This window comes from Myotis yumanensis, unplaced genomic scaffold, assembly GCF_028538775.1.
Source record: "Myotis yumanensis isolate MYYU_CA2020_CCGP unplaced genomic scaffold, mMyoYum1.0.hap1 SCAF_1, whole genome shotgun sequence".
NCBI lineage: Eukaryota > Metazoa > Chordata > Mammalia > Chiroptera > Vespertilionidae > Myotis > Myotis yumanensis.
Genome location: NW_027223752.1, coordinates 133,707,570 through 133,723,621, shown reverse-complemented (window position 1 = coordinate 133,723,621; position 16,052 = coordinate 133,707,570). Strand labels below are relative to the sequence as shown.

General features: G+C 42.9%; 1 protein-coding gene across 2 annotated transcripts in view; it reads right to left on the bottom strand.

Annotated features, from left to right (window-relative positions):
• Window positions 1–12,587, bottom strand: part of DCLRE1C (DNA cross-link repair 1C) — a 49,681-nt gene extending 37,094 nt beyond the window's left edge. For both annotated transcript variants that reach the window (XM_070431986.1, XM_070431980.1), the window contains exons 1-5: window positions 12,450–12,587; window positions 8,611–8,662; window positions 6,066–6,150; window positions 2,891–2,950; window positions 464–519 (exon numbers count right to left, since the gene is read on the bottom strand). In XM_070431986.1, coding sequence (XP_070288087.1) covers window positions 464–519; window positions 2,891–2,950; window positions 6,066–6,150; window positions 8,611–8,662; window positions 12,450–12,558 — 362 coding nt within the window. In that variant the 5' untranslated portion in view covers window positions 12,559–12,587. The remainder of the gene's footprint in view (window positions 1–463; window positions 520–2,890; window positions 2,951–6,065; window positions 6,151–8,610; window positions 8,663–12,449) is intronic.
• Window positions 12,588–16,052: the final 3,465 nt, after the last annotated feature.

The following is a 16,052-nucleotide window of genomic DNA, read 5'->3' as shown; positions in this document are numbered from 1 at the left end:
ATGTTTCCTGCCAAACACACCACTATGACCTAGTGTTAATGGAATTTCAATAATCTCTAAACCACACCAGGCACTCAGCTGCCACCTATTCCATGGGGTAGAAAAAAATGGCACACGAAGATTCCATTGAGTTTGCAATAGATGTCCCCAGAAATATGTCAGCACTCTCAACTATATATTGAGATCATTCCTTTTCATGGAGAGAAAAATCCATGTGATAGGAAAATGTAAAACTAATGGAGAAATAGCTATTGAAGACTTCCATGATAAAGAAACCCACATTTCAAACTTGATATTCACCTCAGCCCCCCAAGTTCAATTTGGAAACAAAGATTAAAGAAAGTGCCATAAAAATAATCAAATCTCCCTATACATATTAGTTGCTAAACCTTAAAAATGTATTTCTATAAATATTAGACAATTCTACATATAATAAAATGGCAAAATAGATGAGTTCCCTTACATAACTGATCCTGGGCAATGACCAGCTGGTAAGAGAGTCACAACAATCTCTTCCTTCTAAAAAGAAAAAGAAAATAAGTTATCATTAGGACCCAGCTAAATAAATCTCTCCTTAATAGAACATATTCAAGTACTTCTTAAGAATGTGCCTTTTCTCCTCATTTCCTCTCTCTCTCCAAACTCTGGAAACAAGTGAAATCCTTGCCACAAAATAGTTAAACGTTGAGTTACAATATGATACAGCAAATGAACACTTGTGTACATACACAAAAGAAATGAACACTTAGGTCCACACAGAAACCTGTACATGAATGTTCATAGCAGCATTATTCATACTAGCCAAAGAGAAGAAACAGTCCACAGGTCTAGCAAATGATGAATGAATAAACAAAATGTGGTCTATCCATACAATGGGATAGTATTTGGCCATAAAAAGAAATGAAATACTCATATATACTACAACATGGATAAACTTTGAAAGCATTAGGTAAAGTGAAAGAAGTCACATTTGTCTGATGCAATTTATATGAAATTTCCAGAATAAGCAAATCTATAGAGATTTCAAGTAAAATAGTAGTTGCCAGGGGCTGAAGGGAGGAAGAATTAGGGAGTAACTGCTAATGGGTACAGGGTTTCTTTATGAGTGATGAAAATATTCTAAATTGATTATGATGATGGATATATGTCTGTAAATATAGTTAAAACCATTGAAATGTACACCTTAAGTGGGGTGAATTGTAAGGTATGTGAATTATATCTCATAAAGCTGTTATTTGGAAAGAAAAGGAAGGAAGGAAGGAAGGGAGGGAGGGAGGGAGGGAGGGAGGGAGGGAAGAAAGAAAGAAAGAAAGAAAGAAAGAAAGAAAGAAAGAAAGAAAGAAAAGAAAGAAAAGAAAACGAAAAGAAAGAAAGAAAAGAAAAGAAAAGAAAAAAGAAAAGAAAGAGTGAGTGGTGTAGCCTGGTCCCAAGTCACCATACTGCACACCATCCTGTTGGAGCTGAGCCTGATGTGCAATACTGCCTCTCAGTCCTCAGGGCAGAGTGGGGGCGGAGTAGGGGGAATGGTGGGCAGAACTCTGGACACACCAGCTTCTCCCATAAGACTAACTTCATTCATTCCCAAGGCCCCTTTAAAACAGGGTCTCCTGGTTAGAGCTGGAAACACAACACACAAAAGCCACAGAGCACGAAAAGAAACTGCCTGAGTGGACAGAAGATTCTGCTCAACGAGAGCTATCTGCTGCCTAGGGCCCAATTTTAAGAAAGCCTTTCACCAACATATGTCACAAGGTAGCAAGGCAATGAGATTAAGTGTCCAAAACATGTCAGCTAACTGATCTCAGGTTGGCACTGAGAAAGGTTCAGGCCATCCTTTTAACCCACCCTAAACTGGCCGTGCAGTCCTCCCTCAGGACGATGCTTTGATGAGGAGTGCTTCAAATGCCTGGTCCTCTCCAAGAGGAAATGTGAAAAGTCAGGGCTTGTCTGATCACAGTCGCACAACAAAGGACCCCTCTCAGAGTTCACCATGTCAACAAAGCAGGTTATAATCGGGCTGTGGAACAAATATTCACTAGATTTGCCAAATATTAGGAAAATACCTCCTAGCTCTAGATATAATTTCAGGTAAAAACAGCAAAATAAGTCCAGCCAGTGTGGCTCAGTGGTTGAGTGTTAACCTATGAACCAGGAGGTTACGGTTTGATTCCCGATCAGGGCACATGCCCCGGTTGCAGGCTCGATCCCCAGTGTGGGGTGTGCAGGAGGCAGCCAATCAATGATTCTCTCTCATCATGGATGTTTTTATCTCTCTCTCCCTCTCCCTTCCTCTCTGAAGTCATTAAAAATATATATTTTTAAAAAACACCAAATAAAAGGTAGGTCCATAGTCCTATTTATTATTAAAATAATACACTCAAACACAAAAGCACCTGCTTCTAAATTTAAGGACAAAAAATAAATAGATCAACTTGGACCAGATTTTTTTTCCAGAATAGGAAAATTATTCAGGGGGGTAGGGGAAAGAAAAGAGAAAAAGATAAAGATGAAAAAGAAAATGCAATGATTCAGGAAAAAAATCACAATATACATAAATTTGCTGCAAAAATATTAAGCACCATTTTATATCCTGAACATTTATAATAAGCTTATTAAATGTGACAATGACATCCCATAGTAATATCAACAACTGGCATTCCCATCATTAGCATGTAATATTAGAAAGGAGTCGTTCTGACAGAAGTCATATCCAGTCCTTGGGAGGTAAAGAATAAGTATGTTATACATGGTGTACTTTCCCACAAACTCACTCAATTATTATAATTTTTATTTATGGTTAAATGAGCATTCAAAATCAAGGCTAAAGGTAAATAATCATTTTAGCACTAAGTATTAATTTTCAAAAACATGACATTTAAAATTTAGTTACCTCGCCTGATGCTTCATCAACTAAGGATATCTGGGTAGGAGTTTCAATTTCAATTGATATCTATTAAAATAAAATAAGAGGTCATGTATATATCACATTATATATTTCCACAGTTTTTCATTGCTTTGTAGGCCTTTGCCATCTCAAACATAGAAAGGGGACTAAGAGAAGAAGTTGTAGGCTCTCTATAACATTCACTAAAATAAATGTTTTAAACGTCTTGAAAACATGATAAAGCTAAAATAATACCTTTCTTGAGGTTAATGTGGTAACATATATTAAGTGCCTTATAAACTCATATCTCCTTTGACAGCCATTGTATTTCCACGAATTCAATCTTCTTCCCTTCACCTCCTCATCCCTTGAACCTGAGTCTTTGTAAAACACAGTTATGTGTTCTATGTGTTTAGGTTTTGTGCTACAGAACACTGTGGATCCATCCCTGATATGTTGGCCGAATTCACATATCTGAGCTGCTACAGAGTGCTCCAAGGTGTACTTGCACATTTTACTAGAACAATAGCTGACACGGAAAGGCATTCAATAAATAGATGATGAATGAATGAACATAATTATTCACCTTTTTATGTTTACATATGCAATGGCCTTTTCCCCCCAATGTACTATTATTATCTACTAGAGGCCCGTGCACGAAATTCATGCACTCGGGGGGAGTCCCTCAGCCTGGTCTATGCCCTCTCGCAGTCTGGGACCCCTCGGGGGATGTCCCACTGACAGCTTAGTGCTGCCACGGAGGTGGGAGAGGCTCCCACCACTGCTGCTGCGCTCGCCAGCGGTGAGCCCGGCTTCTGGCTGAGCAGCGCTCCCACTGTGGGAGCACACTGACCACCAGGGGGCCAGCTCCTGCATTGAGCATCTGCCCGCTGGTGGTCAGTGCACGTCATAGTGACCGGTGGTTCCGCTGTTGGGCTAAAACTGGCTCTCCAACATTCCCCAAGGGGTCCCAGATTGCGAGAGGGTACAGGCCAGGCCTAGGGACCCCACCGGTGCACGATTGGGGCCAGAGAGGGATGCGGGAGGTTGGCCAGCCCGGGAGGGACTGTGGAGGGCTCCAGGGCGTGTCTGGCCCATCTCACTCAGTCCCGATCGGCCGGACCCCAGCAGCAAGCTAACCTACTGGTCGGAGTGCCTGCCCCCTGGTGGTCAGTGCACGTCATAGCGAGTGGTTGAGTGGCCTTAGCATAACATTAGCATATTACACTTTGATTGGCTGAACGGCCAACCAGCTGACTGGACATTTAGCATATTAGGTTTTTATTATATAGGACTAGAGGCCCAGTGCACAAAATTCATGCACTTGTAGGGTACCTAGTGGCTGCTGTCTGCCGGCCAGGTTTTCCCTCCCTTCCCCTGGTCGCCTGCCATTGCTGGGGCCTCCCTCCCTTCCCCTGGTTTAACTCCTGGAAGAACTCCAGTAGAAGGGAAAATTTGCATACTATGCTTTTATTATATAGGATTTTGGCAGCAGGGTTGAGTGGCTTATCTTTTTATTACTCCTATAACAATTCATCGAGTATAGGGATTATTTGTTCTCTAATATTTGGCAAATGCATTTATAAAACTATCTGGGCCTGGGGCTTCATTTAAGAAAAGATCTTTAAAAATTGTTTTAATTTCTTGGATGGTTACTGATTTATTCAAGTTTTCCACTTTTCTTGCCTCAATTTGGTATTTTCCTACTTTTCCAGATATCTATCCACTTTGTCTAAATTATCAAATACAATACCTTATAACAACTGTCAAAAAATGCATTGCTGTTATTAATTTCCTTTTAGTATTCTGTATTTTTATATGCATCTTTTTGTTGTTGTGAATCCTCACCCAAGGCTATTTGCCCCATTGCTTTTCAGAGAGTGTGGAGGGGGAAATTGAAAGCTGTCAGCAGTCCAACAACAAACAGATTATGACACTTGTTCAGACTTCTCTGCCAGTTCCCACAATTACTTAGGGTTTAACCCACATAATGAGCCCTAGTTCTATTCACTTACTGTGGTTCTTTTCCTCTAATCAATATGGGTGATCATTATTACTTTATCTGGTTTGATGTTACCTTGTCAATTGCATGTACCTTCTTATCTTCTTGACCCATTGTTCCTTTTAACAGTAAATAACATCCTCTTTGAAACTTAGGAATTTTTTTTCCTTTCAATTCTACTTTCTTTGACATAAAAATTGCCACTCTGGCATTTTTAGAGTCTAACTGTTTAGTATAGGTTTTCCCTTTTTATTCCCATTTTAACCTGCATTTATCCTTTTTGTTTCAACTATATCTCTTGTAGACAAAGGCTAGTGGATCTTTCTTATTTTTTAACCTCAACTGAGAATTTGTCTTTCGATCAATAATTAAATTAAATCCATTGATATTTATAGTAATTATTGTTATAACAAAACTTTTCCTGGCATCTTCACATTTTCTAAGTAGCATACTTCTGTTTTTCTCCCCTTTACTGTATCTCCCTTCCATTAATTAGATCCATTTTATTCTGCCAGATTCAAAATTACTCATTCCATTTTTATTCTGTTTCTTAACCATTTTTTATTATAACCCACAAGTTTTATTTATTTTTCCTAAACTATCCCATGGTCTAAATAAATGATTTATTAATTATGTTAATGACCATTTTACACTTTAGAGTATTAAAATGCAACTTAGCCAGAAATTCAAAGAGATAAAACTAAGAACCAAGATTCGCCGAAACCGGTTTAGCTCAGTGGATAGAGCGGCCACTTGCGGACTGAAAGATCCCAGGTTCGATTCCGGTCAAGGGCATGTACCTGGGTTGCGGGCACATCCCCAGTGGGAGATGTGCAGGAGGCAGCTGATCGATGTTTCTCTCTCATCGATGTTTCTAACTCTCTATCTCTCTCCCTTCCTCTCTGTAAAAAATCAATAAAATATAGAAAAAAAAACAACCACAAAAAAAAAACTAAGAACCAAGATTAAACTATTGAGGGATAAGAAAAGCAAACTGAAATATAAAATGTTGACCTCTTTTAAACTTCTTAATTACAAAAGGCTAAATATTAATATTATAATGAACGTAGTGTGCGAGGAATTTGGCTTTGAATAATTCCAATGTTTTGTTCTATCTACCTCAAAAAATATTTCCCGGTAAAAAAAAAAAATTGGCATCATTCAAAAAATAAAACTTACAATTCTTTTCTCCCAAAACCTGTATTTCGGGCTAGTTAACAACAACTCTTTAGTAACAGGCGAACAGTACAAGTAAACCTTCAAGCTGAAAGAGAAAGGAAAAAAAGCTACTTCAGTAGGATCCAAAATGAGACATTTTGGTGACTAGATAATACATTTCATCATATATTAGTTCATCTCGAATAATTCAAAATGTGAACTGGCACACGAAGTGTTAAGTGTAGTTCCCAACATGCCAGCACCCCAGTAACTATCTTGGTCCCATCCAGAGTGTAAAGGGATGGGGAAGAAGCAGACAGAAAAAACAGTGTCCTCTGATCTCCTCAAAAGGTTGGCCCTCATCAATTTTATGTTAAAGATGCATTATTGTACATGATCAGGTATGTCTAGAAAGATACCATCAAATGGGAAATGGAAAGGGTGTATGGGGGGGGCGGGGGAACAGAAGACTTCTGTATTTTGCTTCATATAAGTCTATTCTATTTTGTTTGAGAGTTTTTTGTTTGTTTTTTAAGTGAGCAGAGGTCAATTTCATGATAAATTTTAAAAATTCAACAGTATAACTTAAAGGTTAGGAATATAATCTGTGGCAGACCGTATTTTCCAAATATGCTCACACTAATATATATCCCCATCCATACAATCTTCTCACAAAATGGACATGGAAATTCCTCAAATGACAGGAGGTCTCTATATTAATCTCCCCCTGAACCTGGGTAGGACTCTGTAACTGTCTTAAGCAACAGAACATGATGGAAGCAATATTGCAGGACTTTTGAGGATAGATCTCTGGGCGATATGGCTGCCTGCTAACTCTCTCCTGGGACATACACTCTTTTTTTTTTTTTTTTTTTCTTAGTTTCCATTTAAGGAATCCAGCTATCCTGCCCTGGCCAGTATGGCTCAGTTGGTGGGAGTGTCGCCCTGTGCACTGAAAGGTGGCAGGTTCGATTCCACAGCCAGGGCACATACATAGGCTGAAGGTTCAATCCCCTGTTAGGGTGCATAGGAGAGGTAACCAATGGAGGTTTCTCTCTCACATCAATGTTTTTCTCTCTCTATCTCTTTCCCTTCCTACCTCTCTCTCTGAAAATCAATAAACATGTCTTTGGAAGAGCATTAAAAAAAAAAGAAGGAGGAGGAGGAGGAGGAGGAAGGGAATGAGGGGGAAGGGAAGGAGGAGGAAGGGAAGGAGGAGGTGGAAAGGAAGGGGGAAGAAGAAGAGGGATGGGGGAAGAGGAGGAGGAGAAGGGGGAAGAGGAGGAGGAAGAGAGGGGGGAAGGGAAGGGAGAGGGGGGAGGGGGAGGAGGAGGAGAAGTCCAGCTATCCTGAAACAATATGCTGAAGAGATTTTTTTGGACACAGGCATGCCCAAGAAGCCCTAGGCATTTGAGTCTTCTCAGCCCAGGTGTCACACATGGAAAGAATGAGCCTTCAGGTCAGCCCCAGTCAGGCAGAAACCAGCCATCCTCACTGTGCCCCATGAATTCCTGACCCACAGAAACTGAGAGAATGCATTATTAGTTGGTTTAAGTCACTATGTTTTAGGGTAATTTATTACACAGCAATAGGTAACTAATACACAGGCTCTAAAATCAGACAGACCTGGTTGAAATCCTGGTCCTGCCACCTACTGGCTGTGTGACCTTGGGCAACTAATTTAACCTCTCTGGTTCCTCAGTTTCCTCATCTGTAAAATAGAAATAATATCTATAACAATAATAATAATAATAAAATATCTAAATAGTAGGAATATTTATTCAAAAGGTTATCAAAAGGCTCCAAGGAGGATGTCAGCCCCAAGAAGACAGGGATTTTCATCTGGGTTGCTCACTATTGTGTCCTCAACATCCAGCACAGTGCTCGACTCATCACAGGCACTCAAAGGAACTGCTGAACTGATAAACATGCAGTGCCCTGAATATATATAAATATTCAATAAATATAACAGTCATTATCAAGAACATAGACTATTGATATCCCTTAGCAGATAGCACTTAGCCTGACATCCACTGGTTGGTTCAAAAGTCAAAAAGTCAATGGGGCCCTTCCCAAATAGGTATCTTGGGAATCTGGAATTTAGATTTAGAGAATGGCTGATGGAAAGAATACAATAGTTCAGCTTTAAGAAAAATCCAACAATATTATATGATTCCTTACACTGAGACAACGACTTACACATACACTCTCTTATAAAAACGAACAGATTGCTGCTGCACGCAAAAGTATGGGTGAGTCATACAAAGATGTTAAGTGAAAGAGAAAAGTCTGTTCAGTATGATTCTATTTACTTAAAGTTCAAAAGTCAGAGCTAACCCATGATGACAAAAGTCAAAACTGAGGTGACCTTAGGGAGAGGGGGCTGACTGGGAGGACGAACGGGGATACTGGTTCTGTTCTATTTCTTGATTTGGGTGGAAGCTTCACTTGTAAAAGTTCTTCAGATTGTACCCTTATAACATATGTACTCTTCAGTATAGGTTTTATGGCTCAATTAAAATGGATAAAGACAGACACATACACAAATAAGTAGCAAAAAAATTACCTGCACTCCAACCTTCTTTTCAAGGCAGGGGCTCTTAACCCTTTCATGTGATCTAAAAACAAAAAAATAAAAAAACATAAACACATTATATTTTCAAAGTCTTACTTAGCCCAAGGAAATTCAGTTGTCTGCTCTTTTTTACTTCCTTTTAAGAGAAAATACATGACAGGTTCACTTTTATCATATAGGCTATTGACTCTTCTGCAGGTGAAGAATCAGTCTGAACATAGGACAGGAACCACTAAAAGTTGACCATCTCTTCCTCTGAGCCATCAGAAGCCATTTAAAAGGAGAATGGTTCCCTGAGTCTTAGGGCGGAATCTAAATCACTCTGAACAGCCACAGAAAAAGAGTGACCAGGGTCTCATTCAGAACTCCTTCCAGCAACTTCCTTTACCCCCTTCTTTCATTTCAATCCAATCACCCTCAGTCCTTGCTCTCTGTGACACATTCAATTTATCCCTTAAGTTAGTCCATCTTAAAATTCAAGCTTGCTTCCACAGAATTCTCTAGGAAATCCTCCAGGCTTAGCCCAGAATAAGAAGAGTTGTGTTATCTTCACGCCTACTGTGACTGCTGGGTTGAAAAGTGGGCTATGTCTATCCACGCAGACTTGTTCCACAGTCTCCCAAATTAACAGGCACAGAAAGATGACATTTAAACACAGGTAACATTTACACCAAATAGCACATTCAATACAGAGTGCATTCTAATAGACTCTGACCTTGAGCATGCAAAGGCCTAGATAACAATGACCAAATACTTCTAAATTGTTTAGTTAGATCAAACAAATTCTAATAATCCTAATTACCACCTACACACATGCCTCAGTTCATAGGTGGTGATCGTTGACTCCAGTGAACACAAGGCAGTCACCACACCTCACGTGGCAGGCCTTCACTGGACAGGTGCCTCCAAAGGACAACCCACCTGCCTCCTTGGAGGGTGAATCTTCTCAGATCACTCCTGGCCCAGGTGTTTAGGACCAACGGGTGCACGGAGGGCAGGCATCTCAGTAATTGGGGTTTCCAGAGAGTTTATGTCATGGCAAAAAGGAGGCAGACTCAGAACTCTGCTCCTGCTCTGAAACTAAGTCAGTAGGCAGCACTCTCCAGCTGTTTTAGCAAGACCCCCACCCACTCTCCAGGTCCCTTCCTGACGAGTGGCCAGTAGAGCCTGAGTGAATTTGCTTTGTGCTGTTAGAAGTGCACCCAGAGACTCCTCTGTGGGGCCTTTTCTTTCTTCCTTGACCAGAATAAATCATCATAAGTTGTCCCCTGAAGGGGTCCTCCCCAGTACTGGGTGACTCTCTCAGGCCATGGGTCCCCTGCCTTCTTCCAGGCCTCAGTGATGGTTAGTAAAGTCTATCCCACTCCAAGTACAGCACTGGGTTCCAGATGGCCCATAAACTAGCATCAAGTGGATCATCGCCTACCCCAAATTGTATCAAAATGTGATATTAACATGTTTACGTGCAACTTTTCTAGCAAAGTGGCTCATAGATTTTATCAGATATTATGTATTAGCCTGCCAAATTAACCGACACAGAAAGATGACATTGAAACACAGGTAACATTTGCACCAAAGGGCTGTTGTTTAAACCCCCCAGTCTATGGTATTCTGTTATGACAGCCCTGCTTTGTGCAGTTAGAAGTGCACCCAGAGACTCCTTTCTGGGGCCTTTTCTTCCTTCCTTGACCAGAATAAATCATAAGTTGTCTCCAGAGGGGTTCTCCCCAACACTGGGTGACTAGCCCTGACTGTCATAACAGAATACAATAGACTGGGGGTTTAAACAGCAGAAATTTATTTGTCAGAGTTCTAGAGGCTGAAGTCCAAGGCTGGATTCTAATAAGACCTCTCTTTCTGGCTTGCAGACCTTCTTGCTGTCTGCTCACGTGACTTTTCCGTGTGTGTGTGGGGGGGGGGGGGGGGGAGAGAGAGAGATTTCTTCCTCTTCAAATTAAGACCCCACCCTTAGGACCTCATTTCACCTTATTACTTCCTAAATGCCCTATCTCCAAATACAATCATATTGGGGTTAAAGGCTTCAACATGTGAATTGGTGGAGGGGGATCCACAGAACATTCAAAAACATCTCTTTCCCAAAACGGTTAAAAACCACCAGAAGGCAACATAGGAAAACACCAAAAGCAGAAGTTGAGTGCTTGCCCTCGATGAGTTTACACCCCTGGTTGAGTAAACAGACCCACACATAATTCGAGAACCCAAAGGCAAGCCCCTTTGCCATAATTTAATCACAGCTAACACATTCAGAAACTCCAGTGAGACTTAACACAAAAGGTAAAAACAGGGGCATCTGCATCCAGCAGCAGATTCTCAATGAAAAAAAAAAAAAAGACCCCAAAAAAGTTATTCTCAAGAATAAGCAGAAGACCCTTATTAAAGAGGCTCACAGAGCTATTTAGCAAATGGAGAGGAGCTTCAGATTTTCCTCATTAAAGATAGATAATTGGCCCTAACTGGTTTGGCTCGGTGGATAGAGCGTTGGCCTGCGGACTGAAGGGTACCAGGTTCGATTCCGGTCAAGGGCATGTACCTTGGTTGTGGGCACATCCCCAGTAGGAGGTGTGCAGGAGGCAGCTGATCGATGTTTCTCTCTCATCGATGTTTCTAACTCTCTATCCCTCTCCCTTCCTCTCTGTAAAAAATCAATAAAATATATTTTTTAAAAAGATAGATAATTGGCGGCTTTGTGCAAGAAAGAAGTGTTTCTCCAAAGTATTTAATGTCAACAATTTACACCAGATTAAAGTGACTGACTGATTCCACACACAAGACAACAGTTGGTCTTCACACCAACTGGTGAGGAAGGACAATGCCCAGTATCTGTAATTTACTTTAAAATTACCCCGTATAATATGCATGTGTATATGTTTGTTATGCCCTGATTCAACCTTCAGGAGTGGGCGGGATATCCTTCTCAAGCTACTCTGCAAGCCCACACTCCTACCAGCAGCTACCAGAGTACCCAAGCTCACCTTCACCCCTCATCCAGGCCAAAGGCTGTGCTAATTAGCATAATGATGTTAAAACTGTTTTCGTTGGTGAAGTTAGTGACTCATTAATCAGCATGATAGATATTAAAGACGGACAACGGCTGTGAAATGAGCGGTATGCCACCTCTGGAGACTGGCTAGCATGTTTTAGAGACCCTCTGCCCTGCCTGGAGCGTCTAGTCTGGAGGCCATATCATTAGGGGTTGAAGCTTCAGGCTTCATCCCTAACCGCCTCCAGCTGTGAAATCTTAGCATCCTGGTTGACTGACCTGGCCATCTACAAGGTAAACGAAAATGAACCTTTTCTGTTGGATGTGGGCAAACCATCTAAGGGAGGGGGTGGTGTTTTTTTGGGGGGTGGGGGTGGCGGGGAGATGGCTTGCAGTTGGCGAGTTTGCTGGCAGGGTGTTTGATTTCAGGGTGAGATGTGCCTGCCTGTTAATGTCTGGGGAGTGTGGCGGAATTCCATCACCTTCTCCTTCCTAACATAGTAGCGAGGAGGTGGGAGAACCAGCTAATCCTCGCCAACCTCTGACTACTGGCCGCAAGGAGCGCCTCCAGATCAAACTGCCTGGGTTCAGTGCGCAGCCGGCAGATGCACAGATGAGAAAAGAAAGCTCCGAGGCTGAAGAGCCGGACTGGGGCGAGGCGCAGTTGCTAGTCTCCCTCCTGGCCTGCCAAAGCCCGCAGCCCCTCGCTCCAGGCCCCGGGCCCCCGACGTCCCTCCTCTCCAGCTCCCGGGCCACTTCCCCGGGGTGGGGGCCCGAACCCGCGCAGCCCGGGTCCCCAGGGAGTGGGCGGCACGCCGCGCTCGCTCACCCTTGTGGCAGTGCGACAGGAAGTAGGCGCGCGCCCTCAGATTCTCCCTGTCGAAGCGATCTATGGAGATGCTCGGGTACTCGGCCATCTGCCCCTGGAAGGAACTCATAGCGCCAGCCACCCGCGGAGGGCTGGGTCCGCCAGCTAGCCTGCCGCGAGGCCGCGGAATGCCGGACCCCGCCGCCACTTCCGGGAAGCTGCTGTCGCCTCACCATTGGCCAGCCGGGCTCAGCCTCGCCCAATCATAGGAGCCCTGCGAAGGGGGCGGTGCCTAGGAGCGTTTCCGCGGCCCGCGACCTGAGGATTTAAATGTCAGAACTGCGTTGCTGTCGAGCGAGGCCGCTGCAGAGCCTGGAGCTGGGCGGCTGGGTTAGATCGACGGTGTGGCTGGGCGTGTGGCTTCTGCCAGAAACCATTGACACAGCACGGTGTAGTTTTGGTGAAGAGTTATCCGTGCCTGTGCAGGGAGAGTAGCGCGAAGGGAAAGAGCACTGTAGCAGGCGGCTCCACCCAATGATGCAAAGGGGGATGCATGGGGTTGGGGGCGGGGTGGGGGGTGGAAGATGCAGAGCTTCTCTTGAAATCAGACTGTGTTTCTCTTCCTGCTTATTCACTGACAGCCTGAAACCGAGCTTAGTTTCCCTTCTTCTCTTCCCAGCATCAACAGTATGGAATAGCCATGAGGATGGTATGAGAAAAAAATTGTATCTCACTCGTGGTAGATTCAATAACTATTAATTCCCGCTTCCATTTATAACTCCAAACTGAGCAAATAAATACACGATCTCTGAGTATCACAGCTCGGATGCATGTTCTTGGGGCAGATAAGTAAAGATCCCAAGGATAGATTAGCTGCTAGCCTCCCTCCCCTCTCCTCCGCCCTTCTTATTTTTTGAAAGTTGTATAAAAGAAAAAAAATGGTAGCGTGAGGGGGGGGATGGTTTGGAAATTTTTAAGCATCAAAACCACTTTATAAAAAGATTTGTTAAAGTATTGACTCACCAAATAGTCACAAAGGCATGTATTGTGCCCTTCCCAGCACATCTCACACACCACAATATTAATGATCACAAACACTTCTTTAAAATCTTTATTGTTCAGATTATTACATTTGTTCCTCTTTTCCCCCCCATAACTCCCCTCCTTCCAGCTCCCACCCCACCCTCCGCCCTCACTCCCCACCCACTGTCCTCATCCATAGGTGCACGATTTTTGTCCAGTCTCTTCCCGCATCTCCCACACCCCTTTCCCCCCAAGAATAGTCAGTCCATTCCCTTTCTATGCCCCTGATTCTATTATAATCACCAGTTCATTCTGTACATCAGGTTATTTATTCACTTGATTCTTAGATTCACTTGTTGATAGATGCATATTTGTTGTTCATAATTTGTATCTTTACCTTTTTCTTCTTCTTCCTCTTCTTAAAGGATACCTTTCAGCATTTCATATAATACTGGTTTGGTGGTGATGAACTCCTTTAGCTTTTCTTATCTGTGAAGCTCTTTATCTGACCTTCAATTCTGAATGATAGCTTTGCTGGATAAAGTAATCTTGGTTGTAGGTTCTTGCTATTCATCACTTGGAATATTTCTTGCCACTCCCTTCTGGCCTGCAAAGTTTCTGTTGAGAAATCAGCTGACAGTCGTATGGGTATTCCCTTGTAGGTAACTGAGTTTCTTTCTCTTGCTGCTTTTAAGATTCTCTCTTTGTCTTTTGCTCTTGGCATTTTAATGATGATGTGTCTTGGTGTGGTCCTCTTTGGATTCCTTTTGTTTGGGTTTCTCTGCACTTCCTGGACCTGTAAGTCTATTTCTTTCACCAGGTGGGGGAAGTTTTCTGTCATTATTTCTTCAAATAGGTTTTCAATATCTTGCTCTCTCTCATCTTCTGGTACCCCCATAATTCTGATGTTGGTACGTTTGAAGCTGTCCCAGAGGCTCCTTACACTATCTTCGTATTTTTGGGTTCTTTTTTCATTTTGCTTTTCCGGTTGGGTGTTTCTCGCTTCTTCGAATTTCAAATCTTTGACTTGATTCTTGCCCTCCTCTGGTCTGCTGTTGGGAGTCTGTATAATATTCTTTATTTCAGTCAGTGTATGCTTACTTTCTAGATGGTCCTTTATCACACCATCGAGGGTCTCATTAGATTTCCTGTATATCTCATCAAGTTTATCGACAGACTCTAGAAGCCTCTCGAGAGACCTCAAAAGTGTGGTTCTGAACTCAATATCCTCCCTTGATAGTTTTGTCCTGTTTCTTTGTCTCCGCATTTTTTTACGCTTTCTTGGTACACCCCCTAGTGGTCTTTGTGCGCAGTCTTGTTGTAGTTAAGCCTTGATTGTTATAGTTAATACTAGAGGGATTTGACCTCCAGGCCGACTGGCTGTGATAATCAGCTGGGTTTGCAGTGGAAGAACTTGTGTCCTCTAGGGAGGTGCTAATCTAGCCTTTGCCTGAGGCTATCCAGCAAATGGCTCTGTGCAGGGCTTGGGCGGGGCGGGTCCCACAGGATCAATAGGGCGGAGGAGGGAGCAGTTATGGCTGCTCTCAGTCCGTCCCCAGGGGCCCTGCCTCTCTGTCCCAGCAACCGCTGCAAACCTCGGAGGGACCATAGCCAGACAGTCCTGCTTCTCCCGTTTGAGTCTGGGTCCCTAGAGACTCGCCCGGATCTGGAGCTCTGAGTCTGAGGCTCCCTCCGGATTGAAACAGTCAACCGCGCCCTCAGCCACCAGCCCGCGCCGCATGCACTCCGCACCTTAGTATTTTACTTCAGCACTGCGCCTCCTCTGATTCTCGGTTCCTCCTAGTTGTAGAACTTCCATTCAGCCAGCCTTCCTGTGGTTCTGGATGATGTCCGTTCCGTCTTTTAGTTGTATTTTTGAAGTGGTTGTTCGAGGCAGCAAACTCCAGCGTTAATCTATGCCGCCATCTTGGTTTCTCTTCGGTTATCCACAAACACTTTTGACGCTTTGTTCATAGCACAGTGACAAGCCTTGCAGTGATTACATTGGTAGCTAAGATGTGCCTTCGAGTAGTTACCAATCTATTTAGAGACAACAAGTTTTCATAACACGCTAAATGAATGTTTCCACAGAGACAAAAAAATAATATAGGAATAAATCCAGGAACAATTGAATTCTAACCAGGGGAATCAGGAACCAAAATGCCACCCTCAGAGACTATCAACATGTTCCTGAAGCCATGCTACTCAGAGTTCTATTTAAATACAGATTCTCACTAATTGTTTGTTTGTTTGTTTTTAAAGGAGGAGGTGGTGAAGGGGGAGAGAAAGAAGAAGAAAAAGAATGGTTGTGGTGATAAAGAGGTATAGACACCATATCACTAATTTGACTAAAGCACTCTGCTTGTATACTATCACCAACACCTTTGATTCAGTAGAAGATGGTTTGTCTTAAATAAAGGGGGGCTATCCCTTTGGCTAGGTTGTCTACACCTAAAGACAAATTCTGCAGTGAGCCTGGTAGCTGGAGACTCGAGTGTGTCTACCTCTGACAGAATTTGGAGCTCCTGGCAAGGCAGGTGAAGAAAATGCTCATATTCTTATTTGTCCACTTGCTACTGAACTCAGGTTTGGCTGCCCACC